At 38.1% G+C, this 21,565-nt stretch overlaps 1 protein-coding gene across 1 annotated transcript in view; it reads right to left on the reverse strand.

Annotated features, from left to right (window-relative positions):
* The window catches only part of LIPC (lipase C, hepatic type), a 105,565-nt gene that overhangs the window by 11,555 nt on the left and 72,445 nt on the right, over nucleotides 1-21,565 (reverse strand). Inside the window, 5 exon segments of the mRNA XM_080396686.1 lie at nucleotides 1,232-1,474; nucleotides 2,868-3,101; nucleotides 5,048-5,165; nucleotides 7,593-7,772; nucleotides 9,365-9,552. Of these exon segments, the coding sequence (XP_080252812.1) occupies nucleotides 1,232-1,474; nucleotides 2,868-3,101; nucleotides 5,048-5,165; nucleotides 7,593-7,772; nucleotides 9,365-9,552 (963 nt within the window).

The raw sequence follows: 21,565 nt of genomic DNA on the forward strand, positions 1-21,565 counted from the left end.
CCTCGAGTGTGCACGGCAAGGGCGCCCTGTCAGTGTTCCAGGTGCCTCCCCAGCCCCGCTGTCCTGGGGGGGGCAGGCGGGCTGCCCCCTGGCGGGTGAGGGGCTGAGGGACCCCCGCGGCCATGGGGCTGTGCTGGGGGCGGGCAGGGCCCTGGTGCTGCCTCGGCGCTGAGGGGAGAGGGGTGGCACTGAGGTGGCTGCGGGGAGGGCATGGCCGCTCCGTGAGGAGCTGGGCACATCGAATCCCTTCCATGCATGGTGTCCTGTGGCTCTAAGCAGGAATCCTGCCCGGGCCATGCTGTTGCTTGCCATGTGCCTCATCGATAGCAGGGGAAGGAGGAGTGAGGAGGAACGCTGTGCGCCAAAAGTCAGTCCCTTGGAAGGAGGGTGAAGTCAGTCAGCCCCTTGGAAGAAGAATGGTGTCCCTTCTATTCGTACCACACAGTCCTGCTTGTTCTTGTTTTAAAACACAGGTAAACCTTCCCTCTGGCAGGGGAACTCAGCAGCAGCGGTTGCCTCATGGGCCTCTCTGGCAGCCGAGCTGTAACCGGCCCACGGCCAGGCTGGCGCCATTTTGTGATGGAGACTGGCAGGTAGGGCCCTGCTTTCCCTCTCTCTGGTAATAAATGCAAGAAACCACACTGATTGTCTCTCTGACCTTAGAAAATTGTTACTTTGTGCACTTGGTAAAGTAATTTAGCGGAGATATAGCTAGAGTACCAGTCACTTTTAGTGCTACAATTCTGCCCTGTAAAAGTCCATGCTATTCTGTTGTCTTTCCATTGTTTGAAAAGTAATAATTTATATGTCATCTTCTAGACTAATTGCAGATAAAATTTGGGCAAACTTGGAACGGGAGATTTTACAGGCCTCCCAGAGCAATTACGCTGCTTTTTTGGCTTGGCTGTATGCCTGCATATGTTATAACAAACTCGCACAGGCCAGTTGTAGGAAAATCCTGTCTATCAGGACCCTCAGCATCTCTGAGGCCTCAGATCTGCAGTTAGCCTGTGGCAAGCATGCAGCATCCTTCTTCCCAAAGAAATATTGAGTCAGGGTCTTGATGAAAGGGCATCAGAATGGCCTACTGGGATTCTCACTTGTCTCAGCAAATTGATTATTCCCATAGATTTTAGAATCTTTAATAAATGAGTAAACAGGATCACAAAGCTTAGGCTCGTTCTCACACTTTGTGATCAGTCTAGAGATTGAGAGAGGTATATCCACAAACCTTTGAAAGGCATATGTGCTCTTGTTTTCAAAAAGAGTCGTCGGCTTTTTGGGAGTCTTTCCTCCCTGATGTTGTAGCCCAGTGTGTTGCACCGGTTCTTTCTGCAGCTGAGGCACATTCCTTTGTTGAAAGTGTTGATGTCGTTGCACCAGTATGCTGTGCTTTGCTTATCGCTGTGGAGCAGAGAGTCGATGAACAAGTGAACTGACCTCTCATGGGCACATTTCACAGTTTGAGTGATGCCTAAAAATGCAAACAAGAACATTTTGCATGCTTTTGATCCTCCTTGCCATTTCAACTGCAGAGGAGTACAGTAACCAACCATAAACATAGGTTATTGTTTCCCCCCCACCCTTTTACTACTAAAATTTCATGGTTTTGCCTCTGAAATCAGACATTGTAGCAACTTTACTTAGAGGTTCATCCAAAAATAGTTTGGCTGAACCCACATGATAATAAAATTGAATAATTTGCTGCTTAAACTTCTCTGGCCTGACTATTTAAGGCTGTATATATGAACCTTGATTTCATTGTCCTGGCTGTTTTGGTCAATATGAGGCTATGTTCAGTCTTTCAGATCATACCACGTTAAAGACAGCCATCTCATTCTGTGAATGGTTGGACACGGTTGTCCTTTGGATGCTTATGTGGTAATGTCATATTTTGTCCCTATCAGAGTGACAAAATCTCATGCTGAATTTTGCCTGCAGCTGCTACTGGGGAGAAAGGAGCAAAAAATGTATTAAATATATTAAAATTATATTAAATACATAGATCTGCTTTTATAAGAGCTAAGTATCTTTTTCCTCCTTGAGTGTCATCAAATTACGGAAGTTATTTTCTTCAGTGTAATCAGGATATATCACGATGGACTGGTTTTATGTGTCTTTGCTGGTAAGCTTTCTAGCTAATGCTTGGTTTTACATTTGCCATGAATTACCTGCTAATAAGTCAGGCCTTTAGACAGTGTGCTGATAGTGGAGAAGTATTTTTGCAATGCAGTATGCTGGGTGAACAGTACTCACCTGGGGTTATCCACGGAACAGTTCTGGTTGTCACTGTGCATCACTACGTTATCTTTTTTCAGTATGTTGCATCAGTTTCTCTATATGTTTATGTTTAGGTACATTGGAAATAAGCTTTTATATATAAAACATACTCTGGAACACTGCCAGTGAGGTCCTAGAGAGAGAGCATCATCTGCGCAGCTGAAGGAAAGGGAGCTGGGAAACGGTGAACTAAGGAGGTGAGTAGTACAGCCCTGTGTTTTGTTTGATTTGAAATAATTAATTGCACACTAGATGAATCTGGCTTAATTAGAAGATGTTTTCTCATTTCCTCTACCACTAAAACAAATACCTTTGAAATTATTCAGAAGTGCTTGACAGCTTGATGCTGATGGACTCGTTTTCAGAAGTGCTAGGCAGCCAGATTCCTTACTGGAGTCAGAACAGTTTGAACTCAATACAAGTAAAAATCAGATCACCAGTTTCTAGAAAAGAAATTTCCTTGCGTATAATGGGAGGTAATATTCCCATCAGATACTGTTTAAGACCATAGAGATCTGTAAAGTTTCCCAGAGATACTGTGAGTGCAGTTGCAATGCTTCTTCCTGTTTTGTGCCATTGGTTCTTACCAGTGATCCCATATTGCGCAATGTGGTTATAAACATGCATGATGTGACAGCCAGGTTGAAAGGTGCCTCCGTTGGGATAAAAGTCGAAATGAGCCACAGGCTGCTTGATGCCAACACTGAGACCCATGTGCTGTTTAGTGAATGTATGAATTGCATCTACAAAGTTTGCATCATCTGGAGATAAACGATCTGTTGGTGACATTCCTTCAAACAAGGGACCGGCAGGGTCAAGGCCTGCAATAAATGCAAATAATCCAGTTGTGATATAGTGCAGAATGGGCTGTTCTTCTACTGTCATGAGAAAAGTCTGTGATAAATATTTAAAAACAGACAGTGCTCTTACTTTACAAGGTCTTTTGATGGGAACAATGCTAGGAACACTTGTCATGCAGAGGGTACGTGGTTACACCAAAAGGTAAAGTAAACACAGTCACTGTAATAAACAGTAACTGCTACATGCGCAAGGACACAGGCCCAGAGATAGATGTGTTTGTTATAGACAAACCATGCTTGCTACTGCTTTGTCACTTAAGTGATGTTTACTTAATTTTGTTCTTTCATACTCTAGAGGTCATGCATTTCAGAGGCCCTTTTGAAGACAGTCCCACAACAAGTTTGACATCTAACCCACACTTGGGACCTGAAACTTTATAAAGTTACACTTATTGCTTAAAAGAGCTATATGTCTGCTAGGTGTTTGTTTATAAAATTTTTTCACCTTAAGAATTTTTCAAGGCAAATTATTACAGTATTCAGAAAATAATATACCATTTAGGGAGACTTGCTAATTTTTAGTTTGCTAGATGTTTTAGTATGGTGCTCTTTTTGGTTGTGAACTGATTTATGGAAAAGAACTGCCTGCTTAGTTTAAAGCTGCCTTCAGTTTTGAGGACAAACTTCTAAATTTGAGATTCTTCATTTGATACTATGGACTAAAGTAGTTGGATAGCTGTACCTGGACAAGACTAATAACACAGGCTACAAGTAGGGACGTCACCCTGAAGGTGTACATTTTGATTTAATTTTTAATAGCTTTTATCACTATGAACTTTTGGAGCTTATCATTACAAGTCTGAATAGTTTTTCCCAAAGAATGTGTATAGCTGTTGCAATAAATAGTGGTTTAATGTTTTTTGTACTTATCCATTATCAAGGTTTGATGTACTAATATGGTTTGAACAAGCAGTGCTGATGAACTGAAGTCCTTCAGCGTATACACAGGTGTAATATCATGACACATTGTTTAAAATTGGCTTCTCAGCATGCAGGCACCGTCACAGGAGCTGATTGTGTAAGGCGATGGTATGTGGCAATGAATCCAAGATTAGAGTTGGGACTTCAAACTACAGTCATGTGTATTTGCCTCCCTCCCAAATCGGATTGAAGTAAAATGTTTTCTCTGATAACTTAAAACATAGCTGATAACGGGCCTTGTGTAAAACACACTTCTGTTTTATTTTTGGTTTGGTTGTTGTTTTTTTTTAAGCTGTCACTGTGCATTAGATGTGATACCGTATACAGTGTATCAATAACCTTATAAATGTGTTTTCATTACATTTATAATTAGTACAGTTACAAAGCATTACAGAAGGTTCAAAATGCCACTAGTCAAAACAACCAAGTGTTATAGTTAACTTTGTTTACTTTAAGCATCTCTTAGGGATACTCTAATCCAGGGCTATCATTTTTGCCACGGGAGAACTGACTTAATTTCACTCTGAGCAATGCACTGCAATTAAAAGTTCAAGCACAATTAGACAATTTCCTTAACGTAATTTTCTATTTAAAATGAGTTGATAACAATGTACAGTGTGTTTGAATGGCTTTGGGTCAAGATAGTGACTAACATTTAGTTTAAGGTGTTAGTGGGAATGGATACAAGATGAATTCAAACAACATGCATCTCAAGTCTTTGATTTGATGTGTAGTCTCCACGCTTGTATATTCTCTGTGTCATAATTTGGACTGAGGTAGGAAAGAATGAAGCTAGAAATAGTATGATACTTTGTTTTGAAAAGTGTTTTCATTGCTAATTTCTAAACCACTGGGATGAAACTTCTAAACTGTGGCAAATATTACTATTCAACAGCTAAATATTTTATATGACATTGATATATCAAATGTCTATGTAACTTAAATCAGTTGACTGTTAACATTTCTTAAAGCTGTAAGTCTTTTACCTGTAATTCTTCCAATCTTGTTTGTACCACTGATATAACTTCCAGCAAATCCTGAAACATGAGCTCCTAGGCTGTACCCAATTAGATGAGCATTGCTTCTGGAAAATTGAATGGATTCCTGCAAGATAGCAGGAGCTTGATTTAGATGTAGAAAATATGAAAAGTAAACAGTGAAATACTACAAGCTAGGAATACCATGAATTACAACACAAGAAATGTGTGTGTGTTGATGATGGAGGTCAAGTGAGGTGCATGGATCACACACCAGGTTTCTTCACTGGCTGAATGCTATTTCTTGCCTCCTTTTCATGCAGCCGGAAAATGCTACACCTTTGGGGACTGCTACTTATGCACTATGCTCAGGAAAACCGACACAGATAGTAGGATTTTTGTTGCTGTTTGTTGCAACTGATACAAATGTGCAGTGCCTTTCATCTGCAGCATTTGACTTTCCTATGACTATAAAATAGATATCTGTCCTTTAACTTCAGTGTAAAACAATCCTTATATAATGTGCCTTGCTTTTTTTTTTTGCCTGAGTTACTAGCACAAACCAAATTGGAAGCCAAAGTATCAAAACATTGATCAGACATGCTGAGTGATACAACGGTGATGTTTCTTGGACTGGTTTGTACAAACTGGGTATCTGATCTGAAACACACCTATTGAAGCAGAGTTGGCCTCAGGCCCTTCTTTCTACCTAATCAATACTACCTGGATCTTAAGCATTTCACTTGAGCTGCAAGGCTCAAAGTTTTTCTGACTTGTAAAGAAAAATGTGGTATATTTTTCTTGCAGGATAGGCAAACCTCTGTTTTGTTTTAATTGTGGATATTGCCTGTCCCAGTGGAGTGGCTTTGCAGTCTTGATACCTGTTTCTTGATGAGGTTAAACTTGGCAGTCTTCTTTGGAGAGAGGCAACTCTTAAAAATCAGAAGATCTGACCAATTTTCTTAGCTGGTGTTACTGAGATGGATGCTATTGAGATTGTTACTGATCATGCCCTATTAACTCTTGGACTAAGAGCACTTCATTAAAATGTTGCACATCACTGCAGTTTTTGTTACATCCATTAAGGATATTTCATATCCTTGCCAGCCTGTACGCAGACAGAAGCATAGTGGAAAGATAGTTATGGGGGTTGGAATGAAGGGGTTTTTAACTGCTAAACTCAGGTGGGGTGTTTCTCAATAGAAGGAAGGTTTACTGCTTGAGCACTGATACTGCTCAACTGAATGCTTTGAAGATTTATGGTATGTTTAAATCCAGGAACATATCATGGTACAAGATAAGCTACCTACAGTGCTGGAGCAAGGAGTCATTTTTTCAAGCCTCGATTTGTTTGCTGACACTGGAGAAATCACAGAGTGTCTCTGTTGTTGACAACGTGGTGTGTTCTCCTGGGAACTGAACAAAGTCCACCAATTCATTCAATAATTAAACAGTTTCAAAATGTGACTTCAGGCTCCAGCAACTTAAACTACATTTGACCAAGAGCTAAGGTTTCTTGTAATGTCACAATAAAAAATAGTGACTCTGGCTTTTCTGCCTGCTCTTTTGTGCCTGTTGTCCCTAACTGGGCATGGTGTCTTGACAACTTCTTCTAGCCCTGCTATTCCTGTTGAAAGCGGCTTAGCCCTTCAACAGTATTTGCTACAAATATTTCAGCTTTGTAGTGTATTTCCCTTCCACCTTAGGCCTCACGGTGTTTAAATTAATGTATTCAAATATTCATTGTGAGGTACGGATGTATAACTTCATTTCAGATTAGGTAGCTTATATTAGTACTAGAGACAGATGAAATAAGAGTTGCTTAGGGTGCCTAGTTTGCATGAGTGATCCTCATTCTAGCGTTTGCTTTCTATCTTTTATTAAATAGTGCTGGAGACCAGTGATCCCTTGCAGACTTACCTGCAGCCTTCTCAGTGCAGCCATGGCCACTGCTTCCTACGTAGCGGGAGTTTTGATAAGGAGTCACTACATCAGCGGGGCTCTGTCTCACTACTGCCTCCATGTCATCTGCTTTGTGAGGCATGCTGTCCTCTAGAAAGCTCTCCCTTTACATTCTGGATCTCTAAGCCATTATTGTAGAATAATCTTTGGGGAACTAAGGCAAAAATCAAGACATGATGTCATGCTTGATTTCTGCATTAAAAGCAGAAATTAAGCACAGATAACGTAAACCCATTTTAGTGATCTAACCACTTGCAAATAATAATGTGTTCCTGCTTTCAAAGTGTGGGACTGTCAGCTGTCTGCACACATGCTAATTGAAAAGCTATAGCAGCATGAAATTATCTTGCTTTTAAAGATACACCAAAATATTTTAATAAACAAGACTACTTGCTTTTTTCTCTTGCTTGATGAATGTTTTATGAAGTCACATGAAAGTTTATGGCAGAAAAATTTGCAATGTGCTAAAGAAACAGAAGTGATTGAAATGAATAGCGATAACTGTCGTAGTATTTCAGAAAGGTGGTAGAAGCAGAAGAACAGGTACATAGGTCTTTTCCAGAGAAATGTGTGTTAATCTGGGGGCTCTTACCTCCAGCCATTCCAGGAAATCTGCTATCTCCTGTCCTATGTAGCGGGTATTCTGTACAGCAATGGGATAGTGCTGGTGAGCAGATGTAAGCCAGTCTGCAATGATCACATTGATTTGTTTATGCTGAGACTTCAGAGCTGCTGCCATTTTCCAAATCCAACCTTCTAAAATCCCATCCACCTGTTTTGTTGAAAAAAACAAACCATTCTTGAGGGAATGCAGTCTCTGCCAAACATTTATTGTGAAAAGCTCAAGGTAAAACTGTAATATAAACAAGGAGGGCTTAAAGCTCATAACTAGATTTTAGGGGCTTCAGCATGCTTCAGTGCCGAGGATCTTTGGGTTTTCATGGACAAAAAAAAATTAAGAATCAATATAAGAGCTGTATAATAATTTATGTCTTGTAATGTGAACTCTTACCAGTGAAATGATGTTCCTAAATATTTTCACTCATCCTGAGTTGACTGGTATTATTAATTAAAAAGAGAGGGTGAAATGTCCAGAAAATTTCTGATTTCGTTCAAGAGCATCTGTCCCTGTAAATTTAGGCTAGAAGGACTAGAGAGGGAGGGAAGCTGAAGGATTGCAGACCAGCGGGTATTTACCTTCTACAGCTGTTCCATGTTGAGATCTGCTTTTTTTTTTTTTTTGTGATTCTTATTTTAAGGACCTGATCACAAATTCCTTATTAGCATCAAACACTGCTTCTTATTTGATGGACCAGAGTTATTATTTAATCTATTGGATTTAATTGTTGCTGTAGTTACATTTATTTCTTCTATTGATAGAACATCCTTATCTCTTCCGGTGTTTTTCCAAAATTTGGGAGTCTCAGTTCTGGGTTTCCATACATATTCCTCTAAGAGACCAATACCTCTGCAAATTAATTTAATGTGAATGATAAACTTCAATGCCACCAGTCTCAGGTCCATGGGTTGTCTTTGAGGAGTTACAGGTTTTGAACAAATTTTTATTTGTGAGGCTTGCCTAAAGTAATCTAGGGCAATATTTCATCCAAAGTCATCTCTGCTGTTATTTGTTGAGAAAGTTGTGTGGATCACGGGGGGTATTCAAAGTTTCTCTGCATATATGCAGGTGTGCAAAAAATATCTGTTTTGCCACCTTATGTGATGACATTGGCTCTATGAGAATCAAAGAGCTGTTAAAATGGTATTTTTTCTTATCCTGCCTTTTCTTTTGTTTCTTTTTCAACTGAGAAGCTGATGAAAAATCACTGTTATGCTTTTGAAAAAAGTTTTCATGGTGGATTTTTTTTACAGTTTAACTGGAAGCAGTTCAGTGATAATTCATTGATGTTGAAGGCTTCATTTTCAGCTGAAGGGGCTTATAGGGAAGCTCACTTTAAAGGTGTATCTCTGAGAAAGGTGTGGTGAGATTGTGTGCGCTTCTTTTCAATAAATCTGTAAATATCTGGCAGTGAACATATCAGAGAAATTAAACTGGTATTCAGTGCTCCAAAGGTAGAGCATATTAATTCAACTACTTGTTCAAACTCTGCTGGCTTTATACAAGGGTGGAATGTAATCTTTGGCATGGGACTCCCACAAGGAGAATTGCTTGTAGTCTGCTCCTTCAGAATCTCAATGGGGGATATCCACTTAGTAATATTTCAAGACATGATTGCTACCAGGGAAATCTATCTGTCCAGTCACAACCTTTCTTCTGAAGTTACCTTTGGCACTAGTGTAATAAGAAGGAAAGTGTATCAAATCAGATGTAGTTTGAATTAAAAATAAAATGTGAGTTCATACCGACCAGCCATGGACTATCATCACCAGAGGAAGAGAGGCATTGAAACTGCATTTGTCAAGAGTGTCCAACTGATTAAAAAAAATCTGACAGCCTTCTTCATTTGTATCTGTATAAAGTCGAAATTTGGTTTCTAAGTTCTGCTGATCTTTCCTTGTTCTAGTGTGCTGGCTCTGTGGTCCCAGTGCCTCTGAAACGAAATTCATAACAGTCATAATAGGATGGAATCTAAAACCTGAGGAAGTTACTAGTGAGACGCAGTTTATAAGACAGAGTGAACTAGTAAGGTTGAAACTCTAGCTATGTATAATTGCTGCCAACTCCAGGTGGGCCTAAGCTGTACATTTTGAGTCAAAAAAGTGATCTCTTTCAAAGTTAGAGATAGTCTAAATGTGCCTCTGAGTCCATCTATTTGAACATCAACAATTACATAGGAAATACTGATCTTATTGCTATGGGCCCTTGTAGAATATATATATTATTTTAAAAACACTGTACAGGTGTTGCGACTTCACAGTATTAGTGCGTGCACAGGCAAGAACATTCATAGGCTATTAACTCTGCAGTGCATATTTTACTAATGTGCATTTGCCAGTAATTGCTGAGCGAGCATCATTACACTAAAATAACCATTATATTCAGGGTTTTAAGTCTGCTTAGAGACTTAAGTGACTGCTTAAAACTATTAGTTCACATCATAAATGATTCTTTTTCTCTAAAAAGGCAAGGCAAAATGTTCTTGTTCCAGATGCAGTGGTTTTGGTGGTTTTGTTTTTAGATAAAACAACTTGGTACACATAGGACAGCATTTTCTGCAATGTCTTTTAAGTACCTGGGCTGGTATCTGTATTTAAGAAAGTGGGGGCAGGGTGAGCTGTGGTCTTATCACAGAATCGTTAGGCTGGAAGGGACTTCTGAAGATCGTTTAGTCCAACTCTCTGCTAAAGCAGGTTCACATAGAGCACATTGCACAGAGTTGCGTCCAGGTGGGTTTTGGATGTCTCCAGAGAAGGAGAGTCCACAGCCCCTCTGGCAGCCTGTGCCAGGGCTGTGTCGTGCTCATGGTAAAGAAGTTCTTCCTCACTTTCAGATGGAGCTGCCTGTGTCGCAGTTTGTACCCGTTGCCCCTTGTCCTGAAAAACGGGCAATAATCAACATCATGAGCTTAGAAGAAAAAACATGAATATAGAGGAAATTGCTGAAAAATGGAGTAAAATAAAGCAGAAGCTTACAAAAAGCACATTTTGACATGTAAGCCTGTTTTTTCTTTCTAATAAGTCTTCAGGCTGTTTATTTATCTGAAAATAACCTGCATAATAAGTTATTACTCAGCTAGAAAAAATGGGAAATAGTAGAAGAAAAGTTACTGTGTGACGAACCAGACAAATGAGAGATTATAGTTGTGTTGGGAGAATTTGAGAGTGGAGAGAGTTTACTAATAGAGTTCTTTGGGGACTGTTTTTTGGCTAATCTTGTTTTAATCTTTTCATTTAAAAAGCAGGCAGGAAAGGTACAAGATGGACAAAATTTGGCAGGCATTTGCTAATAACGAGGAGACCAAAATGTTAAACTAAGAGCTAAATGACCTTGAAAATACAGCAACAGAAACAGGTAGAAATCTCCAACTATGAAGTGCAAGGTCATACAGTTGATAGGAATTTCTCTATAAATGGAGCTCATAAATTGGAAGTGACACAAGGGTAAAAAGACTTGACTGTAGTAATCAATAACAAAACTGACTATGAGTCACTGCTGTGATCTGGCTGTAAGAAGGGAAAATGTAATTCCAAGATGCATCAGGGAAGATGTTTTCAGTAGGAAGAGAAAATGTTAGTGCCAATAAGTGAGGGCACTTATTAACCACATACAGAATAGTGTGCATAGCTCTTTATTACTAAGTTTGGGTGATACCAATTTGATCTGCAACAGCTGCTCAGCGGCACACTGAAATGGTCAAGGAGGAGGCTTTTGTTTTAATTAGACATAGCAAATCATGAAATATTATCAGAGACAAAAATGAAGTATTTTATTCACTGAGAAGGAAGTTAAAATGAGGAGTGTTGGAACAGAACTCACATTAGTTAAATTTTAGTTCTTCTATTTTTCTTCTATAGAAGTTCCTTAGTATAACATTAATATTAGAAATATATTGTCTTCTAAGTCAGCACATTTGATTTTTTTTTGTACGTCACAACTCTTATGTCTGTAAATGTTTTCAGAAAACATCTGAAATCATAGCATATTCATTTCTGTATTATAAATGCAAATGTATCCTGAGGTTCTATGACGCTGTCGTCTGGATAAGATTTTTGTAGTTCACAAGGTACTTCTGATACATTTACAGATGAGCCTTTATGCTGCAAGCGTATTTAGTGATGGCAGTTCTGGCAAGAAAACTCCCAAACTGAACTGCAGTGGATGTGCACTGTTTTCTATTTGTTGCTTATTATTGTGCATTACAAGTAACTCCAGGCAATGTTATGTTTCATAGCTAGCAAACATTATTGTAGAAAGTTGTTCAGCCTTTTACAAAGGCTAGAATTTAAAAAGCTTCAAAGTTAGTGAAGGCTTGGTTGTCAAAATTCTTAGCTTCAGTATCTCACATTTTTCTTTAATGGCACTTATAACTCTGATAGCGAGCTAGGACTGAGTCTGATAATTTCTCTGTTACAATGTCTACTTAGGAGCATTTCTGTTGGTTTTGGGTTGGGTTTTTTTTCGTTGGTTTTTTTGTTTGTTTCTTTTTGTGGGGCAAGGATTCCATTTCTGAACAAAGTAATATTAGGAGAAAGTGCATCAAAGTTAAAGAACTGAAAATTGGGAAGAATTGTTAATTATGTTCATGTTTTTAACCTCTGGTTTATTCAGATTTTGGTGAGTAGGCTCTACAGAAAGATAAGCATTGTGTTCTATTTTTAGCACAAATTAAAAAACAAAATAAGTAACTTGTGCTTGTTCCATTGTATACATCCTTTCTTTGCTTTATGCCCTGTTTTCATTTTCTTTTTGCTCTCTCAGTGTTAGCACAATGCAAAAGCACTTTGTCACTCTCCATATTGTTTGTACATACTGCAGAAAACAAGTCTAATAAATAGCTGTTTTCTTTATACATCAATCGTGAGTGTGCTACGGTGCTTTAATGGGTGAGGTTTTGGCTTGCCAGCCAGTAAGTCTAAGAGAGGGTATTAAAAATACAGTTTGAACTTCTTCATGGCTGTCAAAAGTTAAAAGTTCCAATAGAATCTGTTGTGTTATTAGACAAAGAACTGCTTCAATGCCTTAATCCATGCAATGATTTGGAGAAGGAGTGTCTGAAGAGCTTGGCTTCTACAACAGACTCTTGCTAAAAATGTCATACCAGTGACTCAGTGATATGATCGAAGGGAACTGCAAAGTTTCATAGGTCAGTTTACAAAAACAACAAAAGAAAACTACTAAAAACTTTCCTGTGCTAGTTGCAGCTAAGAGTGCCAAGATGTTTCTGAAACTTCAAAGAATTTCTGTTTGGACAGTTAGCCCTTACCCAGGTTGAGGGAGTTGCTGACTTAATTTCCTTTTTTTCTGAAGATCCTACTTTAACATGAATTCTTTCAGGAAAGGCAATCAACATGGCCACAGTGATCCATGTGCTATCATAAATTACTGTCACACAGACCAACATTGTAATCACAAGCAAAAGAAGTTATTGTGACTTCTTGATACTCTGGAGGAGGTTCAGCCCTTCACCTTTCCTTACTTTGCGTTAATGATGTTTCTGTGAGAAAAGACTGTAACTGAAGGCTGGGTTTGTAAATACCACTCAACTGTAATATAGCAAAGTTTCTTGTAAAATGTTTTGTGGTTACTTTCAGCAGGCAAACCAAAACACTTTTAGATTGGACCTGAGATACTTAAGTTTTCTTACTGAAAAGTAAAACTGAAAGAGTGATTCCCAGTTGAACAAAATTACTTCTTTTTTAAATTGGGATTAAAAAAAAAAAAAAAAAGACATCTACATACCTGGTAGTAGGTGTAGTAGCCATCCAAGTACAATGCATGTTGGGATGTGCAAGGTAAGAGGTCAGTTATTGTTTCTCACTATTAACATGTAATTATTCGCATTATTAGTGCATATTACTTTAAGGGATGTTTGTCCTGCTTCCTAACATGAGCTCCAAACTAAGATGAAAGGAGCATATGAAGAATAATGAGAAAGCTAGTAAATGTGAATGAGTATTTTTTTCCATAAAAAGAAGTCTTGCAAATAGTAATAATAGCTATAATTCTGTATGGACCAAACTTAGATTATTGGAACTAAATCTTCTACTTACCTCTAGAAGCAAGTTAATCCAGGAGACTGACTGGAATTGAATCACTCCAAAAGATGAGAAGGCATATGAGTTTCTTAACTATTTAATTTTTGGAGTCTCTTCTGAAATTTACAGGTTGTGATAGTAATGCCTTAAGACTTGTAAATGAAAACTTTACAGGAAACTAGACAAAGGTCTGAATGCTTGCCAGGGTTTGAAATCATGAAATATCATATGCATTTTTTGGAAGAGATCCAGAATCTAAATATATTTTTTTCTATATTGTGTCTGATGGGGCATAAAAATAGAACTGCAAAATATCTGCTTCACACCACAAAATTTGGCTAAAGATGTGTCAGGAGTGAGGGCAAAGTATGGTAGGACTATATGATGTTAAGAGCAATATTTTAATATTTGTTAAGTCATACATTTTAAATTCATCTTATGGTACAGCATATACAAATTTTGATTAAAATTGGCATTACCATTTAAGGAAAGTAGCTTTTCTGGCTAAGAAAAATGACGTTCCGCATCCTTTTTCCTGTCATGGAACACTGCAGGATGAATTTCTCAGTAAACCTGAATGGAAGGTGAACTTTGGGCTGCTGCAATGTTAAGGAGACTTGAAAATAGTAAATTTAAGCATGCATACACACCCCACTACCTAGACAACATATTTTTTCCGATTCCCTTCTGACCCTTACTGCAGCTTCTTTTCACATTCATGAATGGATTTTTCTGAGTCTTAATAAATCTCCTGTATCTTGGATGGCTTTTACTGCTTTTCACACATGGAAATGTTTCCAAAAGAGTGCTTATGTATTGTGATGTCATTTTCATGTGATCAGTATCCAATGCATTTGAGAAACAAGTGACACAACTATTGTGGTGGCCAGAATTAGAGAATTCTGTTGTGTAATTGAGCAAGGCAGTGACATGTCAATGGTTTGTGTTTGGGCCATGGAAAGCAGCATATAGCACAAATGCCCCCATTTCCAATAGCCGTATATTTTTTTTTTTAATCACTTAAGAGATAATTACATGGAATTGTTCAGGTCTCTCAATTTGACAAATGCTTCCCTTCGAGCTATTCTTGCTGGGAGCATAGTTGTCAGTGTTCCTATGGGATATGGACAGTCCTCTTCACTAATGCCTTTTACTTTATTTAGCAGTGCCTGCCTTAACCTCCAGACTCTGTGCTTTCTAGGGAAAGCCATTTGCTGTAACTAACACAAAATGATAAAAATGGTAGACTATTAGAATGTGCATGGTAGAGGACTCCTAAATCTGAAAACCCTGCAAAATTTAAGCAATAGTATGTAAAATGTAAATGAATGGTATGTTTCAGTTGCTCTATGTTTACCTAAGCATTTTATATCTCTTCAGGCAAAGTTTCTTGTACAATAGCTGACACAAAATCAGGGCTGGATTTCCACTGTTTAAAAATGTATCCAATCAAAAAGATGATGGGAATAGATTGGAAAAATTAGAGTAGCATTTGTTTTTATATTGCTGATTGACAAAAGTATCCTGAAGCAGGGTGTTGTCCAGTCTCTATTTTGTTGAGATTAGTAGTTAAGGTATTTACTTGCATATAAGGTGATCTTTATTGTTTCTGTCAGTTCAAGGCTTTTGAACACTGTTGACTAACAGTTGAAAGTTCCATGTCATGTAGTTCCTAGGTGAGATCTCTATAACATGGAGTAGTTTTTGGGGTAGTCTAGGTCTTTTTGTTTGCTCCAGTCCCCCACACAAGATAAAGCAGTCAAAACTAAGGTCTGCTGATTTCATGGTGTGTTATCTTTGTGCTTAATTTTTTCCCTGTATATCCTCGTGCAGTTCCTTTGTATTTTCACTCCCCTTAAGTTGCTCACCTTGCCAAATAAAAAGTAGGTGTCACTCACAAAAGAACGAATGAAGAAAATAGCAAGCAAGAAAAATCTATAGTAATGGGATTAAGAATGATGAGGTCTGTTTAGAAAGAGATTTTTTGGAAAAAGCTTCCCTTCGTGTTGAAGTTTAACTGAGTAATGTTAGGTGATACTTTTCTCAGCATCACATGCTCTGTCTGAAAGGGATTGTAGTTTTCTGAGCTGTCATTTCTTGTTTCTCCTGTTTTATGCATGCACACATGCCAAAGATCAGTCAACAAACTCCACAGTGTAGCCCTTAAGGGAGAGGAGAGGCTGTTAACTTGCATCGTTAACCCTCTGTTAACATAGTTTTAACTCTTTGTTGAAAAATCCAGAGAGCATCTAAAACCATGCCATTCATGCTGTCTTCCCTGTGTATTTCATGGCTTTCAAATCATACAGATAATGCTACTAGCAGGTGTCATTAGTGAGTCTTGCAACTGGAAGATGTGTTTAGAAAGAGGCCAATGTGAGAATTCATTGGTACCTTGTTTTCATTACTGAGGCAATGATGCTGTTGGTAGAAGGTGTGCATATTGAGTGCCCGTTCAAAAATTAGCTCCTTAGTTACTGGGGATGAATCTGTTCGTGATTCTTTACCATGAAAGTGCAGAGGATACTTTTTGCTTTGAAAATCAGACCTACCCAATGTCTACCAAAACTCAAATTTCTAATTCTTTACTAAAACATGATTAACATTTGGAAATATCTTTTCCTTTTTATCCTACTCCCCCCCTCCCCCCCGTGTCAAAATACAGCTGGTCTGTCTTGAACTCATTAGTATCAGACATGACTATTGTGCTTTGAAGCACTGTAGAAGACACAGTGGTCTGAGGTAATCCATAAAAACATATCCCACCATTTAACACAGGGAAGGTTGCTCTGTTCTCTCTCCCTGGGCCTCCCATGTCTGTGTTCTTTATTTACCTGGGCTATTTGTGGAAGGGGTGAGGAACCTGGTAATGTGTTTGCTGATGTGATTAGCAACTACAATGTTAGAACTGTTAGCAGAGATCCATACCCCTACCATTTTCTGGTTATTTCTATTCAGAATTAATTTCTGGGTGTGGGGAATTAGAGGAAGCAAAGAATGTAATGTCTTGTTCAGTTATAGCAGAACTGTGATTTTGAAAGTTATTAGCATGTTAGTAGAGAATCTAATTTCCCTCTCTTTTTCAAAATTAGCATGCTTTCCAAAGGGAAAGTAATTTGAAAAAAATATCCCACATTCAATTCATGGCATATAAAAGAATTGTACTAAATACTCTGAATATCTTTTACAAATAATTGTTTCATATAATTTGTTTGCTTGGTGGTGTAAGACATAAAGGAGTGCAACCTACTCTCAGAAGCTGCTTATATCAAAATAATTGATAAAAGACCCATGTCAGTTCATTTTAAATTCTCTGCTTAATGTATCTCTTGCTGCTGTTGATTTGGAATTGCCTCTCTTGAAAGTATTTGGGCAGGTGTTGGAGACAGATACAGTTTCAGTTTCTCAGAGTGCCTTAAATGGGATTATTTGCAGATCTGGAGAATAAAATGAAAACATCGAAAGTCTTGCTAAGAAACCCTCGAAAAGCTGGCGAAACAGATTAAATACTATGTTTTGTTTTCCTTGCTTTTGTATGTCTCAGTTGTTCAGAAACAGCCCCTTAAGTCACCTGTGAATTAAATAACGCATTTATATTTTATGATTTCAAAAGAGGGCGAAATGTAAAAAAAGTATAACCTGTTCTCTAAGAAGCGAAAGCTAGTAGGTTATCCTTTTGCTTTCCTCTAAATTTGTTTATTGTTTACATATATTGGAGTATGTATTTTTGTTCCTCTTGCTAGATTTGTGTTTCTGTTGCTTTTGAACACTGGATTGCTTCAAAATTCTCCAAAGAATCACCTCTTTTTGATTCTTGTGCTTTACTCCTTTAATCTTTCTCTTCCCTGTAAAACCCTCCTTTACTATGTGAAACTTCAAAACTTATTTTTCACATCTCCTTATTTAGAATCAAGTATTGAAGTGACGGTTAGAACAGAAGGCAAAGAAATAACACCCACCCTCCAAACTGTTATCTGTTCCCTTTGTCTTTTTATATCAGGTGAAAACTTCATGGAAGAATGATGATTCTCAAAAGCTTGATATCTCTTTTGTTGTATGATTAAATTAGGTAAATAACTTTTCCCTCTTTTCTATCCTTCATTGTGACATAATTTTGAAATATTACTTAGTGTACATAAGGTTGTGAGACTGTTGTTGCAAAAACCAGGGAAACCAGTGCACAAAAACCCAGCAGTGCCTCTTTGTTCAGAACTCAGCTGCCTGGATCTGGGCTGATGCCCTCTGCAGAACAACACATCCAGACCTCTCTCTCCTCTCTTGAAAAGGGTGCAGAAGGAGGCACTAACCACACAACTATATGAAGAGCCTGCATTATTTATGGGGTAACAAATACACTGTCTTCCTAGTTTCCTCATCTAAAGTAGAATACTTTTGAATATGAACATTTAAGTGCTACTTGTGCGATGCCTAATTGGTAAATTGAAATCAGTACCCCAGTGGTTTAATCTGATCTAATCTGAATTTTATGAACAAAAATACTGGAAAATCATTACAGTATGTTTTCTCCAGGAATGTTTTGGCCTAGCACATAATCTAGATCTCAAATTGTTACTATAAATTAGTGTTAACAAATAATCATCTCTCCTCCATCTGTTACCTAACCAAAACTTTGATAGTTTCAAGTAAGATTTAAAAGCAGGTAAAAGCTGGAAAAAATACTTTTGCCCTTAATGAAAATGCTTCCTTTCAAATATGGGTGTGACTACATTTTTTTGACCAGGGTTTCTGCCAAAGTATTCAGATGCCTGATTTGGACCTTGGATTTCTTTTTTCTTGATATTAAAAGCAAAAAGAAGAAAGAGTCACAAACTGCCTGGGTGTAATATATTTGTTTATATGATGTTATCAGATAGAGGAAGAGGCAAAGGAATAATGTCAGATGTGAAGCTAAGTAGATTAGGACTTCAGCCAGGAGATAAGACAACTAAGAGTGATATGGTGTAGAGGTCTATAAAATCATGAATGGCATGAGAACATAGAGGGGAGATCACTTGTATGTCTCTTCCAGTACAAGGATTATTTTAATAACAAAACATTTTGATAGCAAAAGATGATGAAATGGTAGTCCTCAGAGCATGTAGTTAATCTGTGGAATTCCTCTCTGAGTGTGATGTGGGTATTAAGCTTTTATATAAGGTTAGTTGGAAACTGGAAGTGTCTATGTAAGAGAATCCAATGAGAATTACTAAATACATCGACACCACCACTTACACAGGAGATCTGTGAACTGAAAATGGTTGATGACTGGGATAATAAATGGGGAAACACTATATGTACATGTAAATTTCCCCTGCTGAGTATGCATTTGCTTTTGGCCACTGCTCTAGGTGGTTGAACTAGATGGACCTTGGGTTTTATCCACTACAGCTACTCTTGCCCTGGAAGAGGTGGACAGGAGCTAAACAGGAAATGTAGATCAAAGGTTTCAAAACTATACTTGTCCTTGCTTATAACATCGTGGTTCTGAGCTCTGTTACTAGGTGCATATCCTTTGGAACCACTATTTCACATATGCTAACACTGTCATGACAGGTGTAAATTTTGATTAAAAAGAAGTCAGTCTTGCAGAAGATAAGATGGTTTTGGAGTTGTATTTGAGGATAGCTGTGCTGGAAGTGGGAGTTCAGTTTCTTCCTATGGCCTTACTTTTTTTTTTTTTTTTCTGTATGATCCTGCAGTGAAATCACTTGTTTGGTGCCAACTTGCTGTGTCAGAAATCCAACATTACTTCTGGATCACAACATTCCATAGGATGAGGAGAAATGAAATATATGAAGCAAAAACGTGTGTCTGCAGCTCAGACGAAAAATAACAGGGAACTTATAAGAATGAGAAAATAAAAAATTAGAATCTTTAGCATATTAGCACAGGAAGGCATTACCAAGTAAAACACTCTCAGGGCTGTGGGACCAGCCCTCCAAGCCAGACTGCTGCATAATAGCTACGCTCCCTGGAAGGCAGAGCTGAGCTGGTAGGTGGTGGGTGTAGGCACAGGCAGAGTATTTATACGCACAGCCAGCCTTGTCTGCCCAGGGAGGTTAGTGAATAGTAGGTTTGCTCATGAACTTTTGGTACTAGCTATTCTTACAAACTCCCCTTGGGAATATTTATGCTTGGCATCATTCTGATACTCAGAAAAAGACAAGCAACTGTCTCAGAGTTTGCAGAAAGGCAATGGGAAATGAAGAGGTCAGTTCTGCATTGGATGATTAATGATTGAGTGTTGCAGTGGAAAGGAAGGAGGAAAAAAAAAAAGATAATTTGGATGAGTTTTAGCCTTAGGACTGTAGTAACAATTACAAAGACGTGAGACAGCTCTCTAGCACCAGGTGGCACATTGGTTAAGTGGGGGAACCTGCCTAGCTTGAGTGTAATTAAATCTCAGCCTACCAAGTGGCCTTTGTTGAATTCAAGGTATAGGACTTGGCATCCAAAGGTCTCAGTCTGAGTGGTGACTTGGAATTTGATGCCTTAAAATTTTCATGCTTCCAAGAAATCTGTATTTTAGAGGAAATAATGGGAAAATGTTCTTGGGAGCTATATTTCACTTCAATTTCCCTCTCCTTCCTTGTTTCTCATTTCCTTTTCTCCTGCCTTTCAGAATCACTCCTGGGTTTTTTCCATTGTGTCATTTCATTTATGTTTTTTTTGTTGAGTTGTTTTATTTTTACTGTTTTTGTCCGAAAGCCTTAGTTAATCCAAAATAGCTGAGGGGAAATCCTGATCTTGCAGCACATAGGAACTGTTTGCTTTGACAATCACTGGGTGTGTTCATCTAAGCAAGAGTTTGATGGTTTCACTGATATGGAATCAAAAGGTTTTGAACATTTTAAGTTTATCCTGAATTTCTTCAAACTCATCTTTTACAGTGGATGCCTCTAAGTATTCCTTCTAAAACCTCTGCAGGGAACACTGTTTACAAAAGTTCTCTCTGTGCAATAATGTCTAGAAATGAGACTTCCTATCAAATACTGAATAAAATTATTTTAAAAATTAGATTTTTTAAGAGAAAGGAAAACTTACTGGGGACATATTTTAAAGTAGGTTCTGTATGCTGAACCAGTGTTATGATTTTTATTATTTTTGTTATGATTTTCCTTGTATAGGTGAACTGAGTCTAGATTGTAACAACTGCTATCACTTGAACCATAATTTGCAAAAATTTCTCGAGTACTTTTGTCTAGCACTCTAGTACAACTCTGTCTTTTAATAACAGTGGTCATGCAGTGGTGTCTTACAAAGATTTGTTAGCGTAAGTTTGGGGTGAGCTATTATCAAAATTGGCAAAGCTGTTGCTGAGCTCTGCAGGCCGTTCCAGGAGTCCTGTGAAAACTATTAGGCAGGGTATTCTTTTGTGGAATACTTAATACTATATGCATCATACAATGCAAGAAGTCATTAAAAAGGTTATAAAACTTTTATTAGGAGTTTTATCCCTTTTACCCGTAAGGCCAGACACCTTTGCATACTGTGATTCCAGTCACAGAGACAAGATGTATAAAATGATCAAACATGTATTTTTAAAGTCATGGTGCTAAGCTCCAGTAAGTTGGATGGCTAAGCAGCTGATTTGTGTCCCAGTCAAAGCCTTACATCTCAATTTCAGGCAAGATAAAGCTGCCTCTCGGCAGCACTGCAAGGGCATGCAGTGCCAGAATGTTAACCTGCTGCTACAGTGACAGTGGGAATTGTTTCTGGACCTCTATATTTGGGTTTGGGGTGTAAAATTCCAAATTTGGGATGGAGAGTGAAAGAAATATTTATTTTTTTTTCCTGTTGACTTAAAAAATTGTAGGTTTTGAAACTGGTCCAAGTCCAAAAATCTGGAGGACGGTAGCAACAAATATGTATTAAAGGACAGTAAAGTAGTACCTAATTATATGTTAA

The sequence above is a fragment of the Falco punctatus genome (assembly GCF_963210335.1).
Source record: "Falco punctatus genome assembly, chromosome: 7".
NCBI classification, from domain to species: Eukaryota; Metazoa; Chordata; class Aves; order Falconiformes; family Falconidae; genus Falco; species Falco punctatus.